The sequence below is a fragment of the Phyllobates terribilis genome, unplaced genomic scaffold (assembly GCF_046119375.1).
Source record: "Phyllobates terribilis strain yellow unplaced genomic scaffold, ASM4611937v1 Scaffold_5__5_contigs__length_657084704, whole genome shotgun sequence".
NCBI classification, from domain to species: domain Eukaryota; kingdom Metazoa; phylum Chordata; class Amphibia; order Anura; family Dendrobatidae; genus Phyllobates; species Phyllobates terribilis.
This window is the reverse complement of record NW_027362765.1, coordinates 398,370,289-398,393,369: the sequence shown is the minus strand read 5'-3', so window position 1 is coordinate 398,393,369 and position 23,081 is coordinate 398,370,289. Positions and strand designations below refer to the sequence as shown.

Here is a 23,081-nt window from a genome sequence, read left to right as displayed (position 1 = left end):
AGTCTATTCAGTAGGGCTATCAGCTGTGTATCCACCTGACTTCTGCACAACACAACTGATGGTCCCAACCCCATTTATAAGGCAAGAAATCCCATTTATTAAACCTGACAGGGCACACCTGTGAAGTGAAAACCATTTCCAGTGACTACCTCTTGAAGCTCATCAAGAGAATGCCAAGAGTGTGCAAAGCAGTCATCAAAGCAAAAGGTGGCTACTTTGAAGAACCTAGAATATAAGACATATTTTCAGCTGTTTCACACTATTTTATTAAGTATGTAATTCCACATGTGTTAATTCATAGTTTTGATGCCTTCAGTGTGAATGTACAATTTTCATAGTCATCAAAATACAGAAAAATCTTTAAATGAGGTGTGTCCAAACTTTTGGTCTGTACTGTATGTCATGTGGCAAGGTTCGTTAAAGGGTCAACATTGACTTTTAGGATTGCTACTTCCAATAGGTGATATTTTATTTAGTTTGCCAGAAAATTGTGTCACGCAAGGTGTGGAAAAGACTTAGTGCAACACAAAGAGAAGAAGGAAAGTGGAAACCTCCTATATTGATCTAGCCTCACCCTGTCTCCCCTAACATCCCTGTATTGGCTCTTCCCCAATCGCCGCACGCGTGCCTCGCCCTGTCTTTCCCTGGTGTATGGCTAAGGCTAGGGAAAAGAGGAGATGAGCACTAGTCAATCTCCACTAAACACCATAGACAACAGGGGTGGACAAATGGGGAAATTGCTTAGCTTTAGACGAACTCCAGACAAATGCGCACACGTCCTCAAGCTCCAGAGAGGATGAAGTACTTCTCTTGCTAAAGCCTTCACAAGTAGGAATGAATATCGCACCTCCCTCTGAAACACAGCAGGTATTTATGCACCCAGACAGGGTGTTAATTAGCCAGAGGAAGGTAGCCATTAGGTCCTAAAGACCGCCTCTAAGAAGATGTCTGTATTGCCAAACACAGAGAGCTCCTGCATCCAACTGCAGGGCGACTGTCTGTCACTTCTGAAACACCCTTGACAGTACACCCCCCCCCATTGCGAGTGGCCTCCGGACACTCAGGACCGGGTTTCTCAGGATAAGAGGTGTGGAATGAGCGAACCAACCTCGGAGCGTTCACCTCTGACGCTGAAACCCACATCCTCTCCTCTGGACCATAGCCTTTCCAGTGCACCAAGTATTGTAGAGAAGGACGTTGGATACGAGAATCTATAATCCTCGAAATTTGGAACTCCAGATTACCATCAGCCATTACTGGGGGCTGTGGTAGAGATGAGGGCTCAAGAGTTTCCACATACTTTTTAAGTAAGGACCTGTGGAACAAGTTGTGGACCTTAAGGGCCTGAGGAAGTTCAAGACGAAATGCTGCTGGGTTAATGACGGTGGTTATTTTATAGGGACCAATAAACCTAGGTCCCAGCTTCCAAGAAGGAACTTTCAATCTTATATTCCAGGTAGACAACCACACAAAGTCATTCACATTCAGGTCCGGACCTGACAAGTGTTTTCTGTCTGCCATATGTTTATACCTGTCTCCCATGATCTTTAAATTACTGAGTTCGTCCTCAGGAACTCCTGAAACTCCTCCCCCACTAAAAGTACCAAACTGTGGGTGATAACTGTATGCACCGAAGAACGGTGACCTGCCAGTGGATTCTTGACGATGATTATTAATGGCAAATTCTGCCAGCGGTAAGTAGGATGCCCAATCCTCCTGATTTTCGGAGACGAAACACCTAAGGTAGGTCTCCAAATTCTGATTGACACGCTCGGTCTGACCATTCGACTGAGGGTGGAAGGTAGAGGCAAAGGACAGCTGCACCCCCAGTCGAGAACAGAATGCCTTCCAGAACTTGGAAACAAACTGGGTCACCCAACCTGACATCACATTGGAGGTAACCCCGTTAAACTTCACAATCTCATTTATGAACACCTGAGCAAGTGTCTTGGCATTTGGAAGTGCAGGCAATGCAACGAAGTGAACCATTTTACTGAACCTATCTACTACCAGCAAAACCACCATTTTTCCTGCAGAAAACCGGTAGGTCAGTAATAAAATCCATGGACAAGTGTGTCCATGGCCTACTATGGATAGGTAGCGGAAGAAGAGTACCAGACGGACGAGTATGCGAAACCTTAGAATGCATGCAAATACTACAAGCAGCTACATGTTTAATCACATCCCGATGCAACCCTGGCCACCAAAACCGACGAGAGAGGATTTCCGCGGTTGCCTTACCACCTGGCCAGCAAGCAGAGTTATGATGTTCCTTAATTACTTTGCTGCACAGATTTGATGGTACAAATAACCTTCCTGAAGGGCTGGAGGCAGGGGCGTCCCCCTGAGCCTCCAACACCTCACCCTCCAGTTCAGGATACAGTGCCGAAATGTCCTTCCGGAATACTGAACGCTGTTTTCCATTCGCCCCCTTCTCTGATTCTAACCAGGTTGTAGACTCACCTTAAATCCAACTTGGAGAATACTTTAGCGCCTACAACCTGGCTGAACAAATCAGGAATCAGAAGAAGAGGGCATGGATCACGGATGGTAATTTGATTTAATTCCCGGAAATCTAAACAGGGACGTAGACCGTCATCTTTTTTCTTCACAAAGAAGAACCCTGCTGCCACGGGTGAAGATGAAGGTCTGATATGTCCCTTCTCCAGACTTTCCGCAATGAAATCCTTCATGGCTTGTCTCTCAGGGCCAGAAATATTATACAGTCTGGATTTCGGTAGTTTAACTCCGGGGGTCAGGTTAATAGGACAGTCATAAGCACGATGAGGAGGCTAATCCTGACACCCCCTCTCAGAAAAATGTCCTTAAAACCAGATAGAAAAGTAGGTAATATTTCTGTAGAGACAGTAGCAAGGGAGATATCTAAACAGTTCTCATGGCAGTAATCTCCCCATTCAATAATCTCCCCAGCTTGCCAATCTACCAACAGATTATGTTTAACAAGCCAAGGAATACCCAAAACAATCGGTGTGGGAAGATAGTCAAGGACATAGCAAGGGATTATTTCACAATGAACTGACCTCACCCTCAGTTTTACATTATGTACAATCTGAGTAAATGCTTTCTGTTCAAGTGGCGCCGAGTCAATGGCAAAGATGGAAATAAGTTCAGCTAAAGCACAGCAAGCAAGACCATGAGTTTCACAAACTCAGCATCAGCCATTCTGACACTGGCTCCACTGTCAACAAACACATACATTTTCTCGGTTTTGCTCTCTAGCACCACCTCTGCTGACAGGACAAAGCGGGAACTGCAGGTTGGTAACAAATGCACCCCTTGTTTATCCAACTCCAGACTACCAAGAGTTAATCAAGACTCCTTTTATTTAGGAATTGCAGGACAGGTCCCAACAAAATGTCCCCTTTTCCCACAAGAAAAACATACGCCTTTTTTCCTGTGAATCTCCGAGGAGCTATATGATGTGGAGACACCCCCTAACTGCATGGGTTCCTCCACCTCCCCCAGTACTTGCTCAACCCCAGACCGCTCCCCCGGCAGAGGTACACAAGAAGGCCCCGGAGAATGTGGTCTCAGCCGTCTATCCCGAAGGCGTTTATCAAGATGCATGGCCAACGACATGGCAGCCTCCAAGGACTGAGCGGTATACTGCCAAGGCATCTTTCAACCTTTCAGTAAGCCCCTCAAAATTGACTTCTAAGGGCTGAGTCATTCCATTTGGAATCCGTTGCCCATCTATGGAATTCCGAACTGTACGTGTCCACTGACCGATTCCCCTGCTGAAGGCAACGTAGTCTAGACTCAGCCAAGGCGGCTTGGTCAGGGTCATCATAAATGAGGGCCAGAGACCCGAAAACCCCCCCACAGACTGGAGACAAACCGAGTCCTGAGGAAAAGAAAACGCCAACGACTGAGGATCTCCCTGCAGTAGAGAGATCACAATACCAACCCATTGCTCATTTCCGGAGGAGTAAGGACAAAGTTTAAAATACAGTTTGCAGGCCTCCTTGAATACAAAAAACTTGTCCCTACCTCCTGAAAACCTGTCCGGAAGGGCAACTTTGGGTTCAGGCTGGGCAGGCCTACCAGCAGAGACCCTCACATTAGCGACCAGTTAGCCGCTGATGTTGCTGCTGAACCTCACAGTGGAGGTCATTCACCTCCAGGGACAGCGGAACTGCTCTGCGAGCTCTGCATCAGTACCCATACCAAGGGAGAAAGGAAAAAAAAAAGTCCACTCCCAAAAACACGCAGAGGGAAAAAAACAAACAAAGTGACAGTCTTTTTTTTTTTTTTTTCCTTTTCAAAATGTGCTCGGCCAGCGATAATATCACGCAAGGTGTGGGAAAGACTTAGTGCAACACAAAGAGAAGAGGGAAAGGGAGCCCAGACTCTAGATAAAGGGGGAAGTGGAGCCCCACTGAACGCTAAAGGCAACAAGGGAGGACAAACCGGGGGAAATTGCTTAGCTTTAGATGAACTGCAGACAAATACACACACTTCCTCAAGCTCCAGAGAGGACAAAATACTTCTCTTGCTAAAGCCTTCACAAGTAGGAATGAATATCGCCGGCAGCTCCCTCTGAAACACAGCAGGTATTTATACACCCAGGCCAGGGTGATAATTAGCCAGAGGAAGGTAGCCGCTGGATCCTAGAGACAGCCTCTAAGAAGATGTCTGTAATGTCAAACGTAGAGATCTCCTGCAACCAACTGCAGGGCGACTGTGTGTCACTTCTGACACACCCGTGACAAATTGCATGGCTTATAATCCTCCTTACCCTGGCATGTCAAGCAATATGTGGTGCTAAAGTTTAAGTCCTCTTTCTCTCTGAGGAAGCATTTTGCATACCCAGCAGATAAGATGCCAGATTCAGTGTCACAGGTTCCCTTTAAGGATAAATGGAAACGATATCCATCGAAGAAGAGAAATGAACTATTATAAGTTTACCTTAAAAAAGTGAAAAATCATAGTGCAGCCTCAGAATAGGAATCTGCCCAAAAATGGCTCTGTCTTTGTCCATCTGATAATTCAGATTTCATGAAATTGCATAAAAAATGCATAGGTAAATTCATGTTTGTTTTAATATAAAGAAATACCTAATATTAAAAGTATATAAAAATTACATAGAGAAAACAACAAAACATATTATAGGACTAGCTCTAAGTTTAAACCCCTGAATTTTTCCTAGATATCAGGCTCATTTTCCAGTTAGAAAAAAATCCTGATAACTTCCCAGATCTTTTCTGTACGGTACAATCTGTTATTCTAATTAAATGTGTAATTTAGGATACAAGTTCTATAAATGGCTTTCTGCATTATTTTTTCTCATAATCCCAAGGAATTGTAAAATGAGACAAAGCTAAAATACTAAAAAAAAAACCAAACAAACGACTTTGACATAAAAGGAATAAAATATTTCCGTGGGTGTATCCAGGGACATTAAACTCCCTTAAGTGAGTGTTAGAGTCAGGTCAGTAGAAGTATACATGAGCATCAGCAACATTATCATCGGGAGCTTACAGGAAACTACGGAAAAAGAGAAAAAAATTCATCCAGCAGTGAAAAATAATGCGTGATAATAAACTGCTTATGATTGTGTAATAATATAAATGTAGCCCCGCACATTGTAGGGCTATAGGTTATCTTCACAAATGTCAGCAAGGGATTCAACAATCATTAGAGAAACCTTACACTTACTTGGATGTGAAATGCATTGTCTTTAGCTACTACATTTTTATTTTGTATTTTTTTTATTTATTTATTTTGTATTTATTGTTGTATTATTGCACTTTTGTTATTTTGTTTTTAGGTTTTCTAGACTAAGCTGAAGATAAGTCAGTGAATAAGGGTTATCGGACATGAGCCCATTTGTGGATTTTCTCGGCACAATTTGGTCATACCCTAAAGACCCTAAAGTATTAAACCTATAGTACCAGTCATATAATAAAGCCTAGAATACCAACGTCAATGAGTCCTGTAGCTCAAACCTCACATTTATCACAGTTAACACAGTTATAATATTAAAAAAAGAAATCCATCCTTTAAGTCCAACTTATGAACCTATCATGCTGATCCAGAGGAAGCAAAATTGCCCCATATTAGGGGAAAAATCCCTCCCGACGACAAATATATTAATGAGAATAAATCTGGGATCAAAGACCCATCTCCTGAATCTCATGTAATATTTATTTTTCAAGAAAGACATCCAGGCCCTAGTGAATCAACCATTACAACACTTTGTTGCAGAGAGTTCCACAGTCTCACCGCTATTAAAATAAAGAATCCATAGTATCACAGTTTTTATATTAAATATTCCATAGTCTCACAGTTTGCAAAGTAAAGAATTTGTAGTTTCACTGCTCCTTTAGTAAAGAATCTATAGTCTCACAGCTCGAACTGTAAAGAATCCATAGTCTTACTGCTTTTGCAGTAAATAATACATAGACTCACTGCTCGCAAAGTGAAGAATTCATAGTCTCACAACACCTTCAATAAAGAAATCATAATCTCACTGCTCAAACTGTAAAGAATCCATAGTCTCACTGCTCTTATAGTAAATAAACTATAGTCTCTCTGCTCTTACAGTAAATAATCCTCAGCCTCACTGAATTTACAGCAAATAATCTATAGTCTCAGTGCTCGCACAATAAAGAATCCAAAGTTTCATCGCTTATACTTAATAGAGTCCGCAGTCTCACAGTTCTCACAGTAACGAATCCATAGTCTCACTGCTCATAGTTTCACTGCTCTTTAAGTAAAGGATCCATAATCTCACTGCTCGAATTGTAAAGAATCCATAGTCTAACTACTTTTATAGTAAATGATCCATAGTCTCCCTGCTCTTACAGTAAATAATCTATAGTCCCACTGCTTGTACAGTAAAGAATCCATAGACTTACTGCTTGTACAGTAAAGAATCCTTAGTGTCACTGCTCATTTTGAAAATCGCAGTCTGTGTCAATGATTAAATCTTCTTTCCTTTAGCTGTAGAGAATGCCCCATTGTCATCGCTGCAAGCCTAGGTGTAAAAAGATCATTAAGAAAACTCTGTACTGTTGTCACACAAGGTGAGGGAAGGAATAAGTGTACACCTACGGGAAGAGGAGGAAGGGAGCCCAACAATTAGGGAAAGGGGGAGTGGAGACCCCTAGGAAGATCTAATATCACTTTTCCTACGCTATCGTCCCTATATAGGTTCTGCACCTATCGCCGAGCCGGAAACCTGATTCCTGAATATCCCTAGAGCTAGGCCCTAGATAGGGAGGGGACAGGGTGAGCACTAGTCAGGTCCCACTAAAAACTACAGACAACAAGGTAAACAAACAAAGGGGATACACTGAGCTTGAGCAGACACCAGAGAGATAATGCCAACAGTCCTCCAAGGGCACCAAAGACGAGACTAGCCGACTGCTAGGACTCCAAGCCTGCACAGAGGTACATAGACCTATCACCGGCGACTTTCTGGAGAAAGTGAGAGTTTTTAACTACCAATCAAGGGTGTGTCAATCAGCAGCAGAAGGTGGAGGTCGCTGCTGGGTCCTAAAGGGAGAAGGATATAACTATACTATAGAGATGACAGGATCAAGAAGGCTTCTGCAATGCTGGATCCAGAACAACTGTCTGTCACACCTGACACACCCGTGACAACTGTGCAATCACATTTTAATAAGTTCGCCCCTAAGCCAACTTATTTCCAAACTGAATATGCCTAAATTTGATAACTTGTCTTCTATAGGCCACTCTTCCCTTTAATAACCTTGGACTCTCTTCTCTGCACCCACTCAAGTCCTGCTATGTCATTGTTATTCACTGGTGCCCCAAATTCCAGTTCTCCAAGTGTGTCCTGACTAGAGACATATGGAGGCAAAACTATGTTCTTGTCATGAGCATCTTTGCCTCTTTTGATGCTTCTCAAGATTTTACTTTGCCTTGGCAGCAGCTTAGTGGCATTGGTCAAATACAGAGAATGCACTCATATGCAAAAAAACAGACGTCTGAATGAGGCCTTAAAGATGTTTTCCACTACTTGGACAACTCCTTGTTATACCCCATGCTTGGCCCCGATAAAATAAAAATGCTCCTTTGCTGGCACCATTCCCACGGCATTTGCTCTCCCTGGGGCTCCCATGCTGTTGTGACACGTGACCCCAACGTCCAATTACGGCTGGCATCAAAGTCCTCGCCTCCTGTTGAATTGAACATGAAGAGGAAGTCAGAGATCTTCCTCTTCATGTTCGATTTGTCCGAAGGCGGGGACAGTGACACCAGCGCTGGTTGGGTGCCGGGGTCTGGTGTCACAACAACCGCACAATATATATGTCTTACTAATTTAAAAAAAAAAGTCATGCCTACACATTTGATAAAATAAAGATAAAATGGACAGACCCTTTAAAATGGAACGGTAGTTTCAACAAACTTTCCATAAATCAATGCTACAGGTGAATATAAGAATTTTTGCAATATATTTTATCAGAGAGATCAGCTTGGTTCTCCATTTATCAGACACTTTTTCCTCTCCCATTTGTCTCCTTAACTTGTCATACTCTCTGAAAATCCAGTTCAAATCCATCTTGACAGACTTGCAGCTCACTATAGTGACACAACCAATTATACTGCATGATGAGGGGAAGGGAAGGAGTAGGGAGAGGAAACAGGAAGGGGGAGAAATGCAAAGATCATGCTGAGCTCTCTTAACAAGTCTTTTACCTCACTCCCGAGCTGGATTCATATCACACTGCTCAGTACTGCTGTATAATGTTCTCCATCCTGCTGCTTGTATATGTGTACTAAAAAATGAATGAAGAGCAGGAATTCATTTCTGTGCGGTGTATGGGAGTGATCACTGCAGCTTGTCACATATCCTTTCCACTAGCTCAGAGTGGATTGCAAATTAGAGATGGAGGGAAAACTGGTGAAAATACTGGATCATGGCCAGAGATAGTGTTGTTCCTCATGTACTCACACAGGATAAATGAAGAGCAGGAATCTCTCTCTGGGTTCTGTGCTGTGTATGGGAGAGAGCACTGCAACTCATCTCCTCTCCCTCCCACCAGCTCAGAGTGGATTGCAAATTAGAGATGGAGGGAAAACTTGTGAAAATACAGGGTCAAGGCCAGAAATGATGGCCAGAAACAGTGTTATTCCTCATGTCTGCACACAGGATGTTGGACTGATAACTGTTGACTAACAGACCATTCAACATTCAGGAATCTTTAAGAGGTTTTACAGTTTTGGAAAAGCTTTGTCCCGCTGCTGCATTATTTTTAAAAAGAAAAAATACATTGTTCTTTATTCACCCTCCCCGGGTCCAGAAATGAGTTCGTCAGTGAGCTAAGCGGCTTGTGCTGTCTACGCGGGCTGAGCCACTCATCTCATTGATTAGCTGCAGCTCTGTCAATGTGATTTCAGTGCTGCAGACAATAATAGATTCCGAAAGCAGAGGCGGACACTTAGCGCTGGACCTGGGAAGAGCAAGTAAAGGGGAGGTTTTTTTTTTTTTGACAAACTTTTTGGAAAACTCCTTTAAATCAATAAATTTACATTAGGTCACACACAAGCAAACAAAAGCCGTACGCCATATCTTAGCATTTCTATATAAACGGATATTCCCCCCTGACTTGTATTTTTTTTTTCATTTTGTAGAAGACAATGGATAAAGAATATCCAGACAATTCTAATATTCCTCGGTTTCAAAGCCCGGAACAAAAATATTAACATGTATTAAAGGGGATTCGGAGCAAGTCTTCTTATAGAGAGAGTTTAATTCTGTTTTGAAGTCAGCATTAGCGCGTCTCAGAGGTTTAAGGTTTGCATAGGGGGATAAACTACAATCATGAATTTGGTGTGTTGCCTAGCAACAGAATTTTTTTTTTTTCTTCACTCCTTCTTGGAAATGTTACAAGTATTCAACTGGAGAAAATAATATTGCTTCAATGGATGGATTTTATAGGATCATGAACAGCTGGGACGTGCTTGTATTATTTAAACTTAAGTAACGGGCATCGAATCCAATGCCAGCGTTTTTTATCACAAAATATATAGAAGTGTAATATACCGGCGTAATAAAATTCAGCAGGAAAAGCATTAAGGCAATCGAATGAAAAACACTTTTTTTGTTTTGAATTTTTTTTTTTTTATAATTTGATTTTGTATGTTTTATGGTGTGAATATTACTTTTAATGGGACTATATCATTAAAAACTTTATAGTCTTATTTTACTTTATACATGTGCATTAAGAGCGCAATTTCCTTTCTTTTATAAAGGAAGTTATACCGTGAACGTAGCTTTGGCATCTTTTAGAAAGTTTCGTAAAAAAAAAAAGTAAAAAATGAACAGCTTGTGAAAACATTGAGGCAGGTCAAAAGTGGGCAGTTTTGTGCCTTATTTTATTCCCACTGCACCCTCCTATGGCGTTCTTTGATTTTTCAAATCTGTCATTTGGTTCCAGAGATATGGGCCTTTTTATTTAGTGCTAATTGTTAAGAGTCTTTACTAAGGGGGCGTGACTCACAGGGTAATTATGCAGAGCAGTCTATTAACACGCCCCAGAGGATCCTGTGAGCAACGTTTACACGGGAAACATTATAAAAAAATTAGCACTGAATGAAAAACAGAAAAAAAAACTTCCAAAAAGTTTCTGGCCACTCGTTCTTGGAAAAGAAAGTGAGATAATTCATTGTTTCTTTATTGGAGCCGAACCTGACTTCAAGTACAAGGTGCAGGAGATGTTGACAGTGGTAGGAAGATTTTATGGGCCCTTCCCCAAACTCTGATTTAACTCAGTAGGTCAGTAAAACCTTGGAACAACACAAAACAAAACTGAAAAAATGCAAATTGGACATCATGTTACACAAAATCCCCAAAATGGGCTGGGCAAAATTGTTGGCACCTTTCCAAAATGTAATGCTAGTTCAAACTCACCTGTGGCAAGTAACAGGTGTGGGCAATATGAAAATCACACCTGAAACCAGATAAATTGGGGAGAAGTTGATTCAATCTTGGCATTGTGTGTCTGTGTGTGCCACACTAAGCATGGACAACAGAAAGTGGAGAAGAGAACTGTCTGAGGACTTAAGATCCAAAATTGTTGAAAAATATCAACAATCTCAAGGTTACAAGTCTATCTCCAGAGATCTCGATGTTCCCCTCTCCACGGTGCGCAGCATAATCAAGAAGTTTACAACTCATGGCACTGTAGCTAATCTCCCTGGATGTGAATGGCAGAGAAACATTGATAAAAGGTTGCAATGCAGGATAGTCTGGATGGTGGATCAGCAGCCACAATGAAGTTCCAAAGAAATTCAAGCTGTCCTGCAGGCTCAGGGTGCATCAATGTCAGCGAGAACTATATGTCGACATTTGAATGAAATGAAACGCTATGGCAGGAGACCCAGGACGACCCCACTGCTGACACAGAGACATAAAAAGCTAGACTCCAGTTTGCCAAAATGTTCATGAGTAAGCCAAAATCGATTTGGGAAAGTGTCTTGTGGACAGATGAGAGCAAGACTGAGCTTTTTGGTAAAGCACATCATTCTACTATTTACCGAAAACCGAATGAGGCCAACAAAGAAAAGAACACAGTACCTACAATCAAATATGGTGGAGGTTCAAAGATGCTTTGGGAGTGTTTTGCTGTCTGTGGCACTGGGTGTCTTGACTGTGTGCAAGGCATCATGAAATCTGAAGATTACCAAACGATTTGGGTCACAATGTAGTGCCCAGTGTCGTTAAACTGGGTTTACGTCCTAGGTCATGGGTCTTCAAGCAGAACAATGACCCCAAACATACTTCAAGAAGTACCCAGAAATGGATGGAAACAAAGCGCTGGAGAGTTCTGAAGTGGCAGCAATGAGTCCGGATTTAAATCCCATTGATCACCTGTGGAGAGACCTTAAAATTTCTGTTTGGAGAAGGCGCCTTCAAATATGAGAGAACTGGAGCCGTTTGCAAAAGAAGAGTGGTCCAATATTCCAGTCGAGAGGTGTAAGAAGCTTGTTGATAGTTATAGGAATCGATTGATTGCAGTTATTTATTCCCAAGGGTGTGCAACCAAATATTAAATTGAAGATGCCAACAATTTTGCCCGGCCTATTTTTGGGGGTTTTGTATGAAATTATGTCCAATTTACATTTTTTTTCTCTGTTTTTTTGTGTTGTTCCAAAAACACACAAAGGAAATAAATATGTGTATAACAAAACATGTGTAATTGCAATAATTTTATGGGAGAAATACTTAATTTTCTGGAACAATTCAAGGGTGTCAACACTTTTGGCCATGACTATGTGTGTGCGTATGTGCCCGATGTATACATGTGTGTGTGTAACATGCAGTATTTGTGTCACATTTATAAACCCAGGAATCCATAGGTGTAAACATCTTGGCAATTGCCCAACGAACTAGCAAATTCTGCTCATTCATAGGATGATTAGATTGTTTATGGCAGAACAAAAATCATTGTTCTCAGTGACATTGAATGGCGTAAACTACAGAAATACTGACCTAACATGATACTGTATGGGGACAGATTGATCTACTTGTGATCGTCTTATGCCCATAATTCTTCGTCAGCCTCTGTAAAGAGGCCGGTAAACAAGCACCGAATATTGTCGGTCGTGCTCGTTTAACACTCTGATCTCAGCGCATGTAAATGCAATCTAAATGTTTGAGTGTGATGGTGCAATATGTCAACATTTAGGGTCTCACTTTAAACTTTTGCCCAGGGCCTCACTTGGTCTAAAACCAACCTTGGGTACACCTGGTAGATTGTCCATCACAACTAAAGTTTCTGGCCATCAATGATCTACAAGCTTATGATTTCCATAGAGCTCTAGTTCTGGATTCGTTTCCGGATTAATTTTCTATCACCTGGTTGGAGGATGTGTTGCCTGATCCAACAATCATATTGAGTCTTGTTTGGAGCCCCAGTTCGTTCTGCAGCAACTTTAGAAAGGCGACACGTTTACCTTGGCTTATTGTTCAATTTAGATACATATTGTCATCAGAATTGACCCTCGATAGAAGCCGTTCTTCTCGGCCAAACATCTGGTATTTGGGGAGGAACCCAGTTGATTGATTTTTCACACATTTATATATGCATGCACAAGCAAACTTATGTGTTGGCTCCATTGCCCTTTCTTTTTGGGGTCAGGGTGCCCATCATATTTAGGCGGTCTGATCGGGCCTCTTTGGTTGAGGATCCTTCTGGTGGTGGAATGTTAGTGTGTCTTCTCGAATATCTCACACAATTCTTTGATGAGTCGACTTTCGAAACCCCTATATCTTCTAGGCACAAGTTTCTAAATCAGAGGCCGGCGTCTACAAGCGCAGTCATACAGTTCAGTGTATGTGTTACACAATATGTGCCTCGACTGTATATCTGCCCTTATAATAAGCATCCTGCACAGTCTATCACACCGCTGCCTCTCTCCACAGATCTTTAGGTTTCCTTGATAAAAATGCAATTACTACTTATCATCTGCTGTAGAAGCTGCAGATAAAATCAAAACCCTCTCATATATTTCTTAGATGACGATAATGTTGACATTTCTTTGATACAAGACATCAAAAAATGATTCACATAATCTTGTAATGTAGGAAAGAAACACAAATCTGTCTCTGACCGGTTGTATTGTCCTGGAACAATCCATCTAAGGTACGGGATGGAATGATTACTGTGTATGGATAAATGCTCAGTGGACAGCATCAGTTAAAGGGCTGAAGAACACGGCTTCATTATGTTTTGCCATATTAAGGTTTCCATAAAGGTAAACTTGGCCCCTGTATACTTCTGATTTCACACTGAGGCATACTGAAGTTATTTTCTTCCGTCAGATTCTGTATCAGACACAAAAAAAACGAGTGACATGCTTTTCTGCACTCCTAATTTACAAAGGTATTCTCCACTGGAAAATGTATTACATTTACTCATAAATATACACTGCTCAAAAAAATAAAGGGAACACTTAAACAACAGAATATAACTCCAAGTAAATCAAACTTCTGTGAAATCAAACTGTCCACTTAGGAAGCAACACTGATTGACAATCAATTTCACATGCTGTTGTGCAAATGGAATAGACAATAGATGGAAATTATTGGCAATTATCAAGACACCCTCAATAAAGGCGTGGTTCTGCAGGTGGAGACCACAGACCACATCTCAGTACCAATGCTTTCTGGCTGATGTTTTGGTCACTTTTGAATGTTGGTTGTGCTTTCACACTCGTGGTAGCATGAGACGGACTCTACAACCCACAGAAGTTGCTCAGGTAGTGCAGCTCATCCAGGATGGCACATCAATACGAGCTGTGGCAAGAAGGTTTGCTGTGTCTGTCAGCGTAGTGTCCAGAGGCTGGAGGCACTACCAGGAGACAGGTCAGTACACCAGGAGACGTGGAGGGGGCCGTAGGAGGGCAACAACACAGCAGCAGGGCCGCTACCTCTGCCTTTGTGCAAGGAGGAACAGGAGGAGCACAGCCAGAGCTCTGCAAAATGACCTCCAGCAGGCCACAAATGTGCATGTGTCTGCACAAACGGTTAGAAACTGACTTATTGAGGGTTGTATGAGGGCCTGACGTCCGCTGAAGGGGGTTGTGCTCACAGCCCAACATTGTGCAGGACGCTTGGCATTTGCCACAGAACATCAGGATTGGCAAAGTCGCCACCGGCGCCCTGTGCTCTTCACAGATGAAAGCAGATTCACACTGAGCACTTGTGACAGATGTGACAGAGTCTGGAGACGCCGTGGAGAGCGATCTGCTGCCTGCAACATCCTTCAGCATGACCGGTTTGGCAGTGGCTCAATAATGGTGTGGGGTGGCATTTCTTTGGAGGGCCGCACAGCCCTCCATGTGCTCGCCAGAGGTAGCCTGACTGCCATTAGGTACCGAGATGAGATCCTCAGACCCCTTGTGAGACCATATGCTTGTGCGGTTGGCCCTGGGTTCCTCCTAATGCAGGACAATGCCAGACCTCATGTGGCTGGAGTGTGTCAGCAGTTCCTGCAAGATGAAGGCATTGAAGCTATGGACTGGCCCGCCCGTTTCTCAGACCTGATCCGATTGAGCATATCTGGGACATCATGTCTCGCTCCATCCACCAACGTCACGTTGCACCACAGACTGTCCAGGAGTTGGCAGATGCTTTAGTCCAGGTCTGGGAGGAGATCCCACCGGAGACCATCTGCAACCTCATCAGGAACATGCTCAGGCATTGTAGGGAGGTCATACAGGCACGTGGAGGCCACACACAATACTGAGCCTCATTTTGACTTAATTTAAGGACATTACATCAAAGTTGGATTAGCCTGTAGTGTGTTTTTCCACTTTAATTTGGGGGTGACTCCAAATCCAGGCCTCCATTGGTTAATAAATTTGATTTCCATTGATGATTTTTGTGTCATTTTGTTGTCAGCACATTCAACTTTGTACAGAACAAAGTATTCAATGAGAATATTTCATTCATTCAGATCTATGATGTGTTATTTGAGTGTTCCCTTTATTTTTTTGAGCATTGTATTATAAACAAGTGACTAATTCTAAAAAAAAAATCACAGAATATTCCAGGATTCACACTGTCCACTAGTGCAGACTTTTCTGTGTAGATTGGAACAGAAGAAGCAGAGTCATCATATTTGTCACAAAAAGGGGCTTACTAAGTGAGGTGAATCCTCTAAGCCCAAAGTCTGGGTAGGCACACAGGCCATGGACGTAGGTGTAGCAGACGGATGAGTCACACAGGAGACAAACAACAGACAGGAGACCGTTAGCAGAGATAGTGAAGGTCACAGACTAGCAGGTAACTGAGCAACTGAAAGTCGCAGGCAGATAGGAGACGTACTGGACATTGCAAACATCTAGCAGAGTTACTGGAAGCCGCATGCAGACAAGAGACGTCCTGGAGAACACAGACGAGACTGGGACATTGAAAGCTGCAGAAAGACAGAAGACATCCTGGAGACTAAAGACAGTTATCAGTGGATCTGAAAACCATAGACAGGTAAATCATGGACTGGTAACCGCAGGCAGCCAGGAGATGTCCTGAAGACTAAAGACAGGAATTGTACACAATCAAACTAAAAGTCTTACTAGAAAGTCTAAATACGAAGACACCGTCTTGTGTCTTGGGAGATAAACACATGGGGAAGGGAGCACGCCGGGCTACTTGCTAAGTCCGACAAAGAGCACAACAAAGTTCAGGGGATCGCGGTGTAGGGAGCAGAGCCCAGACCTGGGACAGGTGAGTAATAATATTATTAAAAGGCAGAAAATGTATTAGCCCCTCCAGTATAAGGCTGTAGGCTTAAAGCAGATCTGTCACCTGATTTCACAAGTTAAGCTGCATACATTATTTAATAGACTCATGAGCCTGGTGTACTAACTTTAAAAATCAGGTTATCCTGTCATTCTGACCTGAATTTTTAAAGTGGATAATATGGACTTTTAAAGTAAGTACATACATCAGGTCTAAACTCAGTGATTGGCTGCAGGGATGTCAATGGCGGATTAGCGGTGGAGACACAGCGCTGGGCCTGGGGAGGGTAAGCAAAGATCACTTTGTTTTGTTACAAATTATGGAGCCTATGGGCTAAAGTACATTGCAAGAAGACAACCCATTAACTGAAACTAAAATGAAATGCATAAAATTACAGTGCTACCTTTTTAGAAAACTCTCTTGACTATATGCAACTTACAAAGTGCAACTTTACTTGGATCCCAAATGACCAAATGTTATTTGCTTGGAAACCAGCAATTAATGTTAAATTTCCCTGCAGCGCCACCACAGGTGAAGTGAAGCATTACACAGTGCAATGATTTGTCTGTGCACTGCATGATAGGACAGGTCCTCCAGATTGAGAGCTGCTCTTTTTATCTGCTCTGACCTAGATGTGATGGTCCTGTACAGGGGACCTCTATATTAAGCTAGAATTAAATAGAATTGTATATGAAAGTGGGATTTCTAAACTTCACAACACTTTTACGCTATGTTCACACATTGCGTTTTTGCTGAGTTTTTGTTATTCAAATTGTAACCTGAGTTTTACAGTACCAGCAAAAGCTGTGAGATTTCAGAAATCTCATGCACACACATTGTTTCTTTTCCTGACTGAATTGGAAAACTGATGCGTTTTTGCAAACTGCAGCATGTCACTTCTTTCAGCATTTTTCAGTGTTTTTTTTCACCCATAGAAAGCAACGAGTAAGTGCAAAAACGGAGCAAAAAGTGCAGGTATCAGATTTTGCTGCATTTTTAGTAAAAAACAAACAAACATGTAAAACAGGATGTGAAACCTATTTACTTTTGTGATTTTCCCAAGTTTAAACCATAATGTCTTGATGTTTTCACCTGAGATGGCAGTTAGGATTAGTACAGTTTAATTAAATTAGTGATATGTGTAAAGTAAACATTGGCTGCCCAACAATACCTGACCACTTCAAGTGTTGACCAAAGTGTGAATGTAAACAGTGTCTTACAAACTCAATGTCCTGCCAATGTCTTAGGTAAACTATTCCCGACCAATTCAACTTCCTCCGCAATTTGTAATTGTGTATTTTTTCGTGAACTTTTTTGTTCAGAATAGTCACTATTTTTTCAGACATAAAAATCTTTTTACATCAAATAATTTGATCAAATTACCCTTTTTTCCCAAAATGGTTTTATGGTTTCACATATGTCTTCCATTGATGACCTAACAACTTGCATTGTTCATGCTTGTGTGGTGGAAGCAAAGCTGAACTTTGGGATCCTGAGAAACGCAGCAAAAAACGCAGAAAAATCGAAGCAAACACCAATATATATAGAGCAAAAATTAACTACATGGCCCAAGTTAAAAATTGACGAAGCTTTATTAAGACAGGCACCCACCACACACCCGATGCGCATTTCCCCTGGACGAAGCATTTCCTGTGTGAAACGCGCGTCGGGTGTGTGGTGGATGCCTGGACCTCAGACATACGCTCCCCAGTAATTAAGGTTTCCTCTTATGTACATATTAGGTAGTTCTGGTATGGGCTCATTATTGAAACATATGCGGTTCCACAAGGATACTGTCAACATTTAATCTCCCTGTATATGATTACTGGATGTGCTACTTTATCTATATCAGCTGTTTACGTGTGAAACATATATGTATTCAACGTTGTTTACTTATTTACATTTAATGAATTATCGTATATCTGACGTTGTACACCTACCTGTTGGAGCTTTGTGATATATATTATATACTTTTTTGTAACTTTATCTACATTATATAAGTCCAGGTGTTCCACCTATTTGTTCACCTGTGGTGTGTCTTTCTCTTTTTACTTTGTGTATTTTTGTCCCCTACATGTCTTAATAAAGCTTTGGCAATTTTTAACTTGGGCCATGTAGTTAATTTTTGCTCTATATATTGGTGTTGTTGATTCTAGATTGGGCCCAAATGATTTATTGGTGTTCATAAAATCGAAGCAAAACCTACTTTTTGTAAGCAGCTTCTTTACTGCTAAGAGAGTTTGCCTTCAGAAAAAAATGCAGCAAAAACGCAATGTGTGAACATAGCCTTAAGATCATTTCTTCACCAAATCCTCAGGAATACTCTACTGTATTGCAATGAAAGTTCAGTCAGTTAGTAATGACAATTCTCTGATTGTTTTATTGAACCAGGACTGCCGGACTGCAAAGAGAGTTCTGCCAACATAGAACATAAAGATGATCAAAATGAGCAAAATCTGAAGGTAAGAATTAAGAAATATGACCCCCACCATCTCATAAAAGGTCAGCAGTAGTGATGAGCGAGTATGTTCTGTTAACCCTTTCGCTGAGTATGCTTGGGCCGAGCTCCGAGTATTTACAGCTGCTCGGTGATATGGTTGAATCGCTTCCGTGTGCATGATTTGCAACTGTTTGACAGCTTTAATACATGTGAGGAATGTCTATTTCTTACACATTCCTCACATGTATTAAAGCAGTCAAACAGTTGCAAATCATGCATACGGGAGTGATTGAAATATAACACCGAGCAGCTGTAACTACTTGGTGCTCGCCCGAGCATACTCAGCGAAAGGGTTAACAGAACATACTCGCTCATCACTAGTCAGCAGCTTTATTAGATTTCTGCATATTTACATATAATAGTGCCATAAAAATTAAATGGGTTTGCCCGAGCTAAATACAATCTAGACTGGGAAATTGGGTTCTATGAAAAGAACAAAATTCACCACCTGATAAGGCTGGTATATTTACTAAGATAATCCATCTCAGAATGTATGTATAATCCATTCCTAATAATACAATGAGCCTGACTACATATCAGGTCAGAAAACTTTCGAGAAAGATCACACGGCCATTCTTATGTGGATTTTTAAAGTAAGCACACCGGCCTCGTCAGGCCTAAGAGATCTATTTAATGATATATGCACTTTGCATTGTGAAATCTGGTGACAGAGACACTTTAAGAAACAGGTCAGAAGTCTGTTCCTTATCACTGTTGTCAACCGCTGTTCTAATTGAATGATGTTATCCCATGGGGCTTAGCTGTGAGCCCGGCATCAGTAATCTTATATACAATGTGCAGAATAGTATACAAAGCTTTTAAAGTCTCGTCAATATGAGCAGCGCCAGTGTTTAGATATTAAGTGTAATTGAATTTCCACGAATGTAAATTTTATTATCAGTTTGCATCACATGTAAAATATGGATGATGCGAGCATTAATCACATCGGGGCCGCAATATTTACCTAAACATTTTCCAGCAGATAATCATCAGTTTATGTTTTATTAATTAATGCTATAAAGCAGACATTATCTCACGCCCTAGAGTCATTTAAAACAGAATGGATAATGAAACTACCATAAAATTAACACGCAGAATTAATTTTCTGAGTGCAATTTCACAGAATTTCCCAGTACTAAACTTATCCCTAAATTCTTCCGACTTCTCCATAGGAGCCCTAAAGATAACATCTGTCTGTGATCCCTGCTGGGGCTTGTAACCCCGACCTACTGTATGTAAGTGATGTATAAAAGGGACCTGTATTCCCTATCAGAATAGTTTATTCTATTTAATAGTGATTGTAATTCATTTTTAACTTTAATTTTTCACTCCATGCTCAGTACAGTACTATGAGAAATGCAATTAATGGACAAAAGTACTGTGACACCTACCGTACACCCAATACAGAGTTGGTCTCCCCTTCTCAGCTATATCAGATTCCACTTTTCTGGTGCTTGATGCTTGTCATTGTGCTTGGTGATGTGAGACTTAGCATTGTGCTTGGTGATGTAAGGCTGTGACTTTTCTGCCCTCTGTTCCTCAGTAGTGATGAGCGAGCATGCTCGCTACAGCTCGGTGCTCGCCCGAGCATCTCACTGCTCAAGATGCTCGGCGCTCGCCGAGTATTTCCGGGTTGCTCGGGCGGGAACTCGGGTCCTCTCCCTGCATGTTTGGCGCTCTTTAGAGAGCAAATGAACATGCAGGGATTGCCTGCCATGCACAGTAATGCCGTAGCCATGTTGGTTGTGGGCATTACAGTGATTGGCTGGCCGCACAGCGTCATCAGGTCTGTATAAGACCAGGCGCCGCCATGCTCGTCACAGTCACTCCGGATCAGACAGTGAGACAGTGTAGGGAGAGGTACTGCTGCGTCAGGGAGAGATTTGCTTGTGTATTAGGTAGTGTAGGGAGAAAAAGCGTACATTACACATATCCATCTTAACAAACAGTCCTTCTGAGGACTAATCCATCTGCAAGCATCTGCAAAGATATCAGGCAGGCAGTGTATATAGCAGACTGCAGTGCATATTGCACAAGAGGCTCCATTCCAATTCTGCCTTCTGCTGCTGTTAGATATTTCTATACAGGTCTCAGGGGCCAGGAATACTTTTCTTTGGATCTTAATCCTCGTTATTTGCTTAAAAAGCAATCCAGAAAACACCGTTTTTTCTGCGCCATTTGCTTGTTGGCACTGCAGAATACAGCCAGGTCCTTTCCATATTAGATCACTAGAAATCCAGCTATTTAAAACGGTGTTTTCTCCATCACACGGATTACATATACGTTGTCAGAAAATATTGCCATTTGTGGCCTCCATTAAAAATTTCCTTTAGTGTGTCAGTGAAGCAATTCACAGCAGTTTGCTGGTCAAACTACTTACCTACAGGCCAAGTATTTAAAACTCTGCTTTCTCTATCACACGGATCACATATAAGTTCGCTCTAAACTCAGTCATTTGAAGTGAGCGTGGAAGATACTGTCCTCCATTTAAAATGGGCAAGGCACGTGGCAAGGGACGGGGAACTGGACGTGATGGTAATGGTGCATGCAGCTGCCGAGGACAAGGCCGTGGGCAAGCCGAAATTGTGCCACAACAAACACCCACATCTTCTCGCCTGACCTTCCTGTCCCAATATCTAGGGGACCGCAGCACACCACTATTGAACCCTATCAGTGTCAAAAGGTTGTTGGTTGGATAGCGGATAATGCTTCCAGTCACTTAGCCACCACCACCACCCTGTCTTCCACACGGTCAAGTCTCAGTAGCCGTGAGTCTGGATCGCATATTCCTCACCCTGATCCTCCTTCCTCCCACCACGCCGAGTACCCAGAGACAACTAATCCCACACTTGGACACTCTGAAGAGCTGTTCACTTTTTCATTTATAGATTCGGGCCTCTCGCCCGGTCCACTTGAAGCGGGGCAAGAGGAGATCACGTGTAGCAATGCCCAAATATTTGAGCAGCCACGGTCACACGAAGGCAACGGTGGGAAAGTGTCACAAGAGGTGGACGATAATGAGACACAATTGCCAGAAAGTCAGGAGGAGGACCAGGGTGCGGAAGTGGAAGATGAGGTGGTGGATGATATAGTAACTGACTCAACCTGGCAGGAGGACATGCAGAGCGAGGACAGCAGCACACAGGGGGAGGGAGGCAGAGCACCCCAACAGGCAGGAAGAAGCAGTGTGGTGGCCGCAGACAGAAGGCAGGCAACCGTTCCCCATAGCACCAACACGAAGGAAGTTGCAAGCACAACTGTTAGGTCTTCCCGAGTCTGGTTGTTTTTTAAAGACTCTGCCGATAACCCCAAAAAGGCCATTTGCACCACCTGCCAGGCCAACATCAGCAGGGGTGGCAAAACGACCAGCCTGACCACCACCAGCATGATCAGGCACATGGCAGCAAAGCATGTGACTTTGTGAGCCGAACCCCAGGGTGCAGGAACAGTGTCTGCGGGAGGCACCATTGCTTCTTCCACTGTTGTACATGCAAGCCAATCCCCTGTCCATGGTGCATGCGAGGATGCCTCCTGCCCTGCACCTGTCGTAGCACACTCGCAAGTAGCAGCATCAGGAAGCACGTCCATGTCCTTGTCCCAGCACAGTGTTCAGTTGTCCATACCCCAGTGCTGGGAACGCAAGCGCAAATATGCAGCCAACGCCCCACAGGCCACACTACTAAATTCTCACGTTTCACAACTGCTTGAGCTCGAAATGTTGCCTTTTAGGCTCGTGGAGACGGAAGCATTCCGCAACCTGATGGCGGCGGCCGTCCCTTGGTACTCGGTCACCAGCCGCCAATATTTCTCCGGTGTGCCGTCCCCGCATTACATCTTGCTGACGGCACACTGGGTTAACATAGTGGAAGCCGGGACCCAGTCGGACCTTGGGACGGAACACGTTCTCCCGATGCCAAGGATTGCGGGCCCAAGGTCAATCAGGGTTGCCCCCACAGTCTACAGCTCCAGCACCTCATCCTCCTCAGCCTCCTTCTCCTCTTCAGCCTCCATCTCCGAAATGGCCACTTCAGTCACAAGCTGGAAGCACCGCAGCACTGCCTCGGCCAAGCAGCAACAGGCTGTGCTGAAGCTAATATGCTTAGGTGAAAAACCGCATAATGCTGAAGAGTTGTGAACAGCTCTGAAAGAGCAGGCAGATCTGTGGCTCACACTGCTGAACCTACAGCCAGGCATGGTCATGTGTGACAAAGGCCGGAACCTGGTGGCGGCTCTGAGGCGAGGCGAGCTCACACACGTAACATGCCTGGCCCATGTGCTTAACCTTGTGGTTCAGAGGTTTCTCAAATTCTACCCAGAGCTGCTGGATCTGCTTGTTAAAGTTTG

The 23,081-nt window shown here is 42.8% G+C and overlaps 1 protein-coding gene across 1 annotated transcript in view; it reads left to right on the top strand.

Moving 5' to 3' along the window:
- CUNH10orf90 (chromosome unknown C10orf90 homolog) overlaps nt 1-23,081 on the top strand; it is a 320,876-nt gene that overhangs the window by 97,621 nt on the left and 200,174 nt on the right. Inside the window, exon 2 of the mRNA XM_073681344.1 lies at nt 18,629-18,699. Coding sequence (XP_073537445.1) covers nt 18,629-18,699 — 71 coding nt within the window. The remainder of the gene's footprint in view (nt 1-18,628; nt 18,700-23,081) is intronic.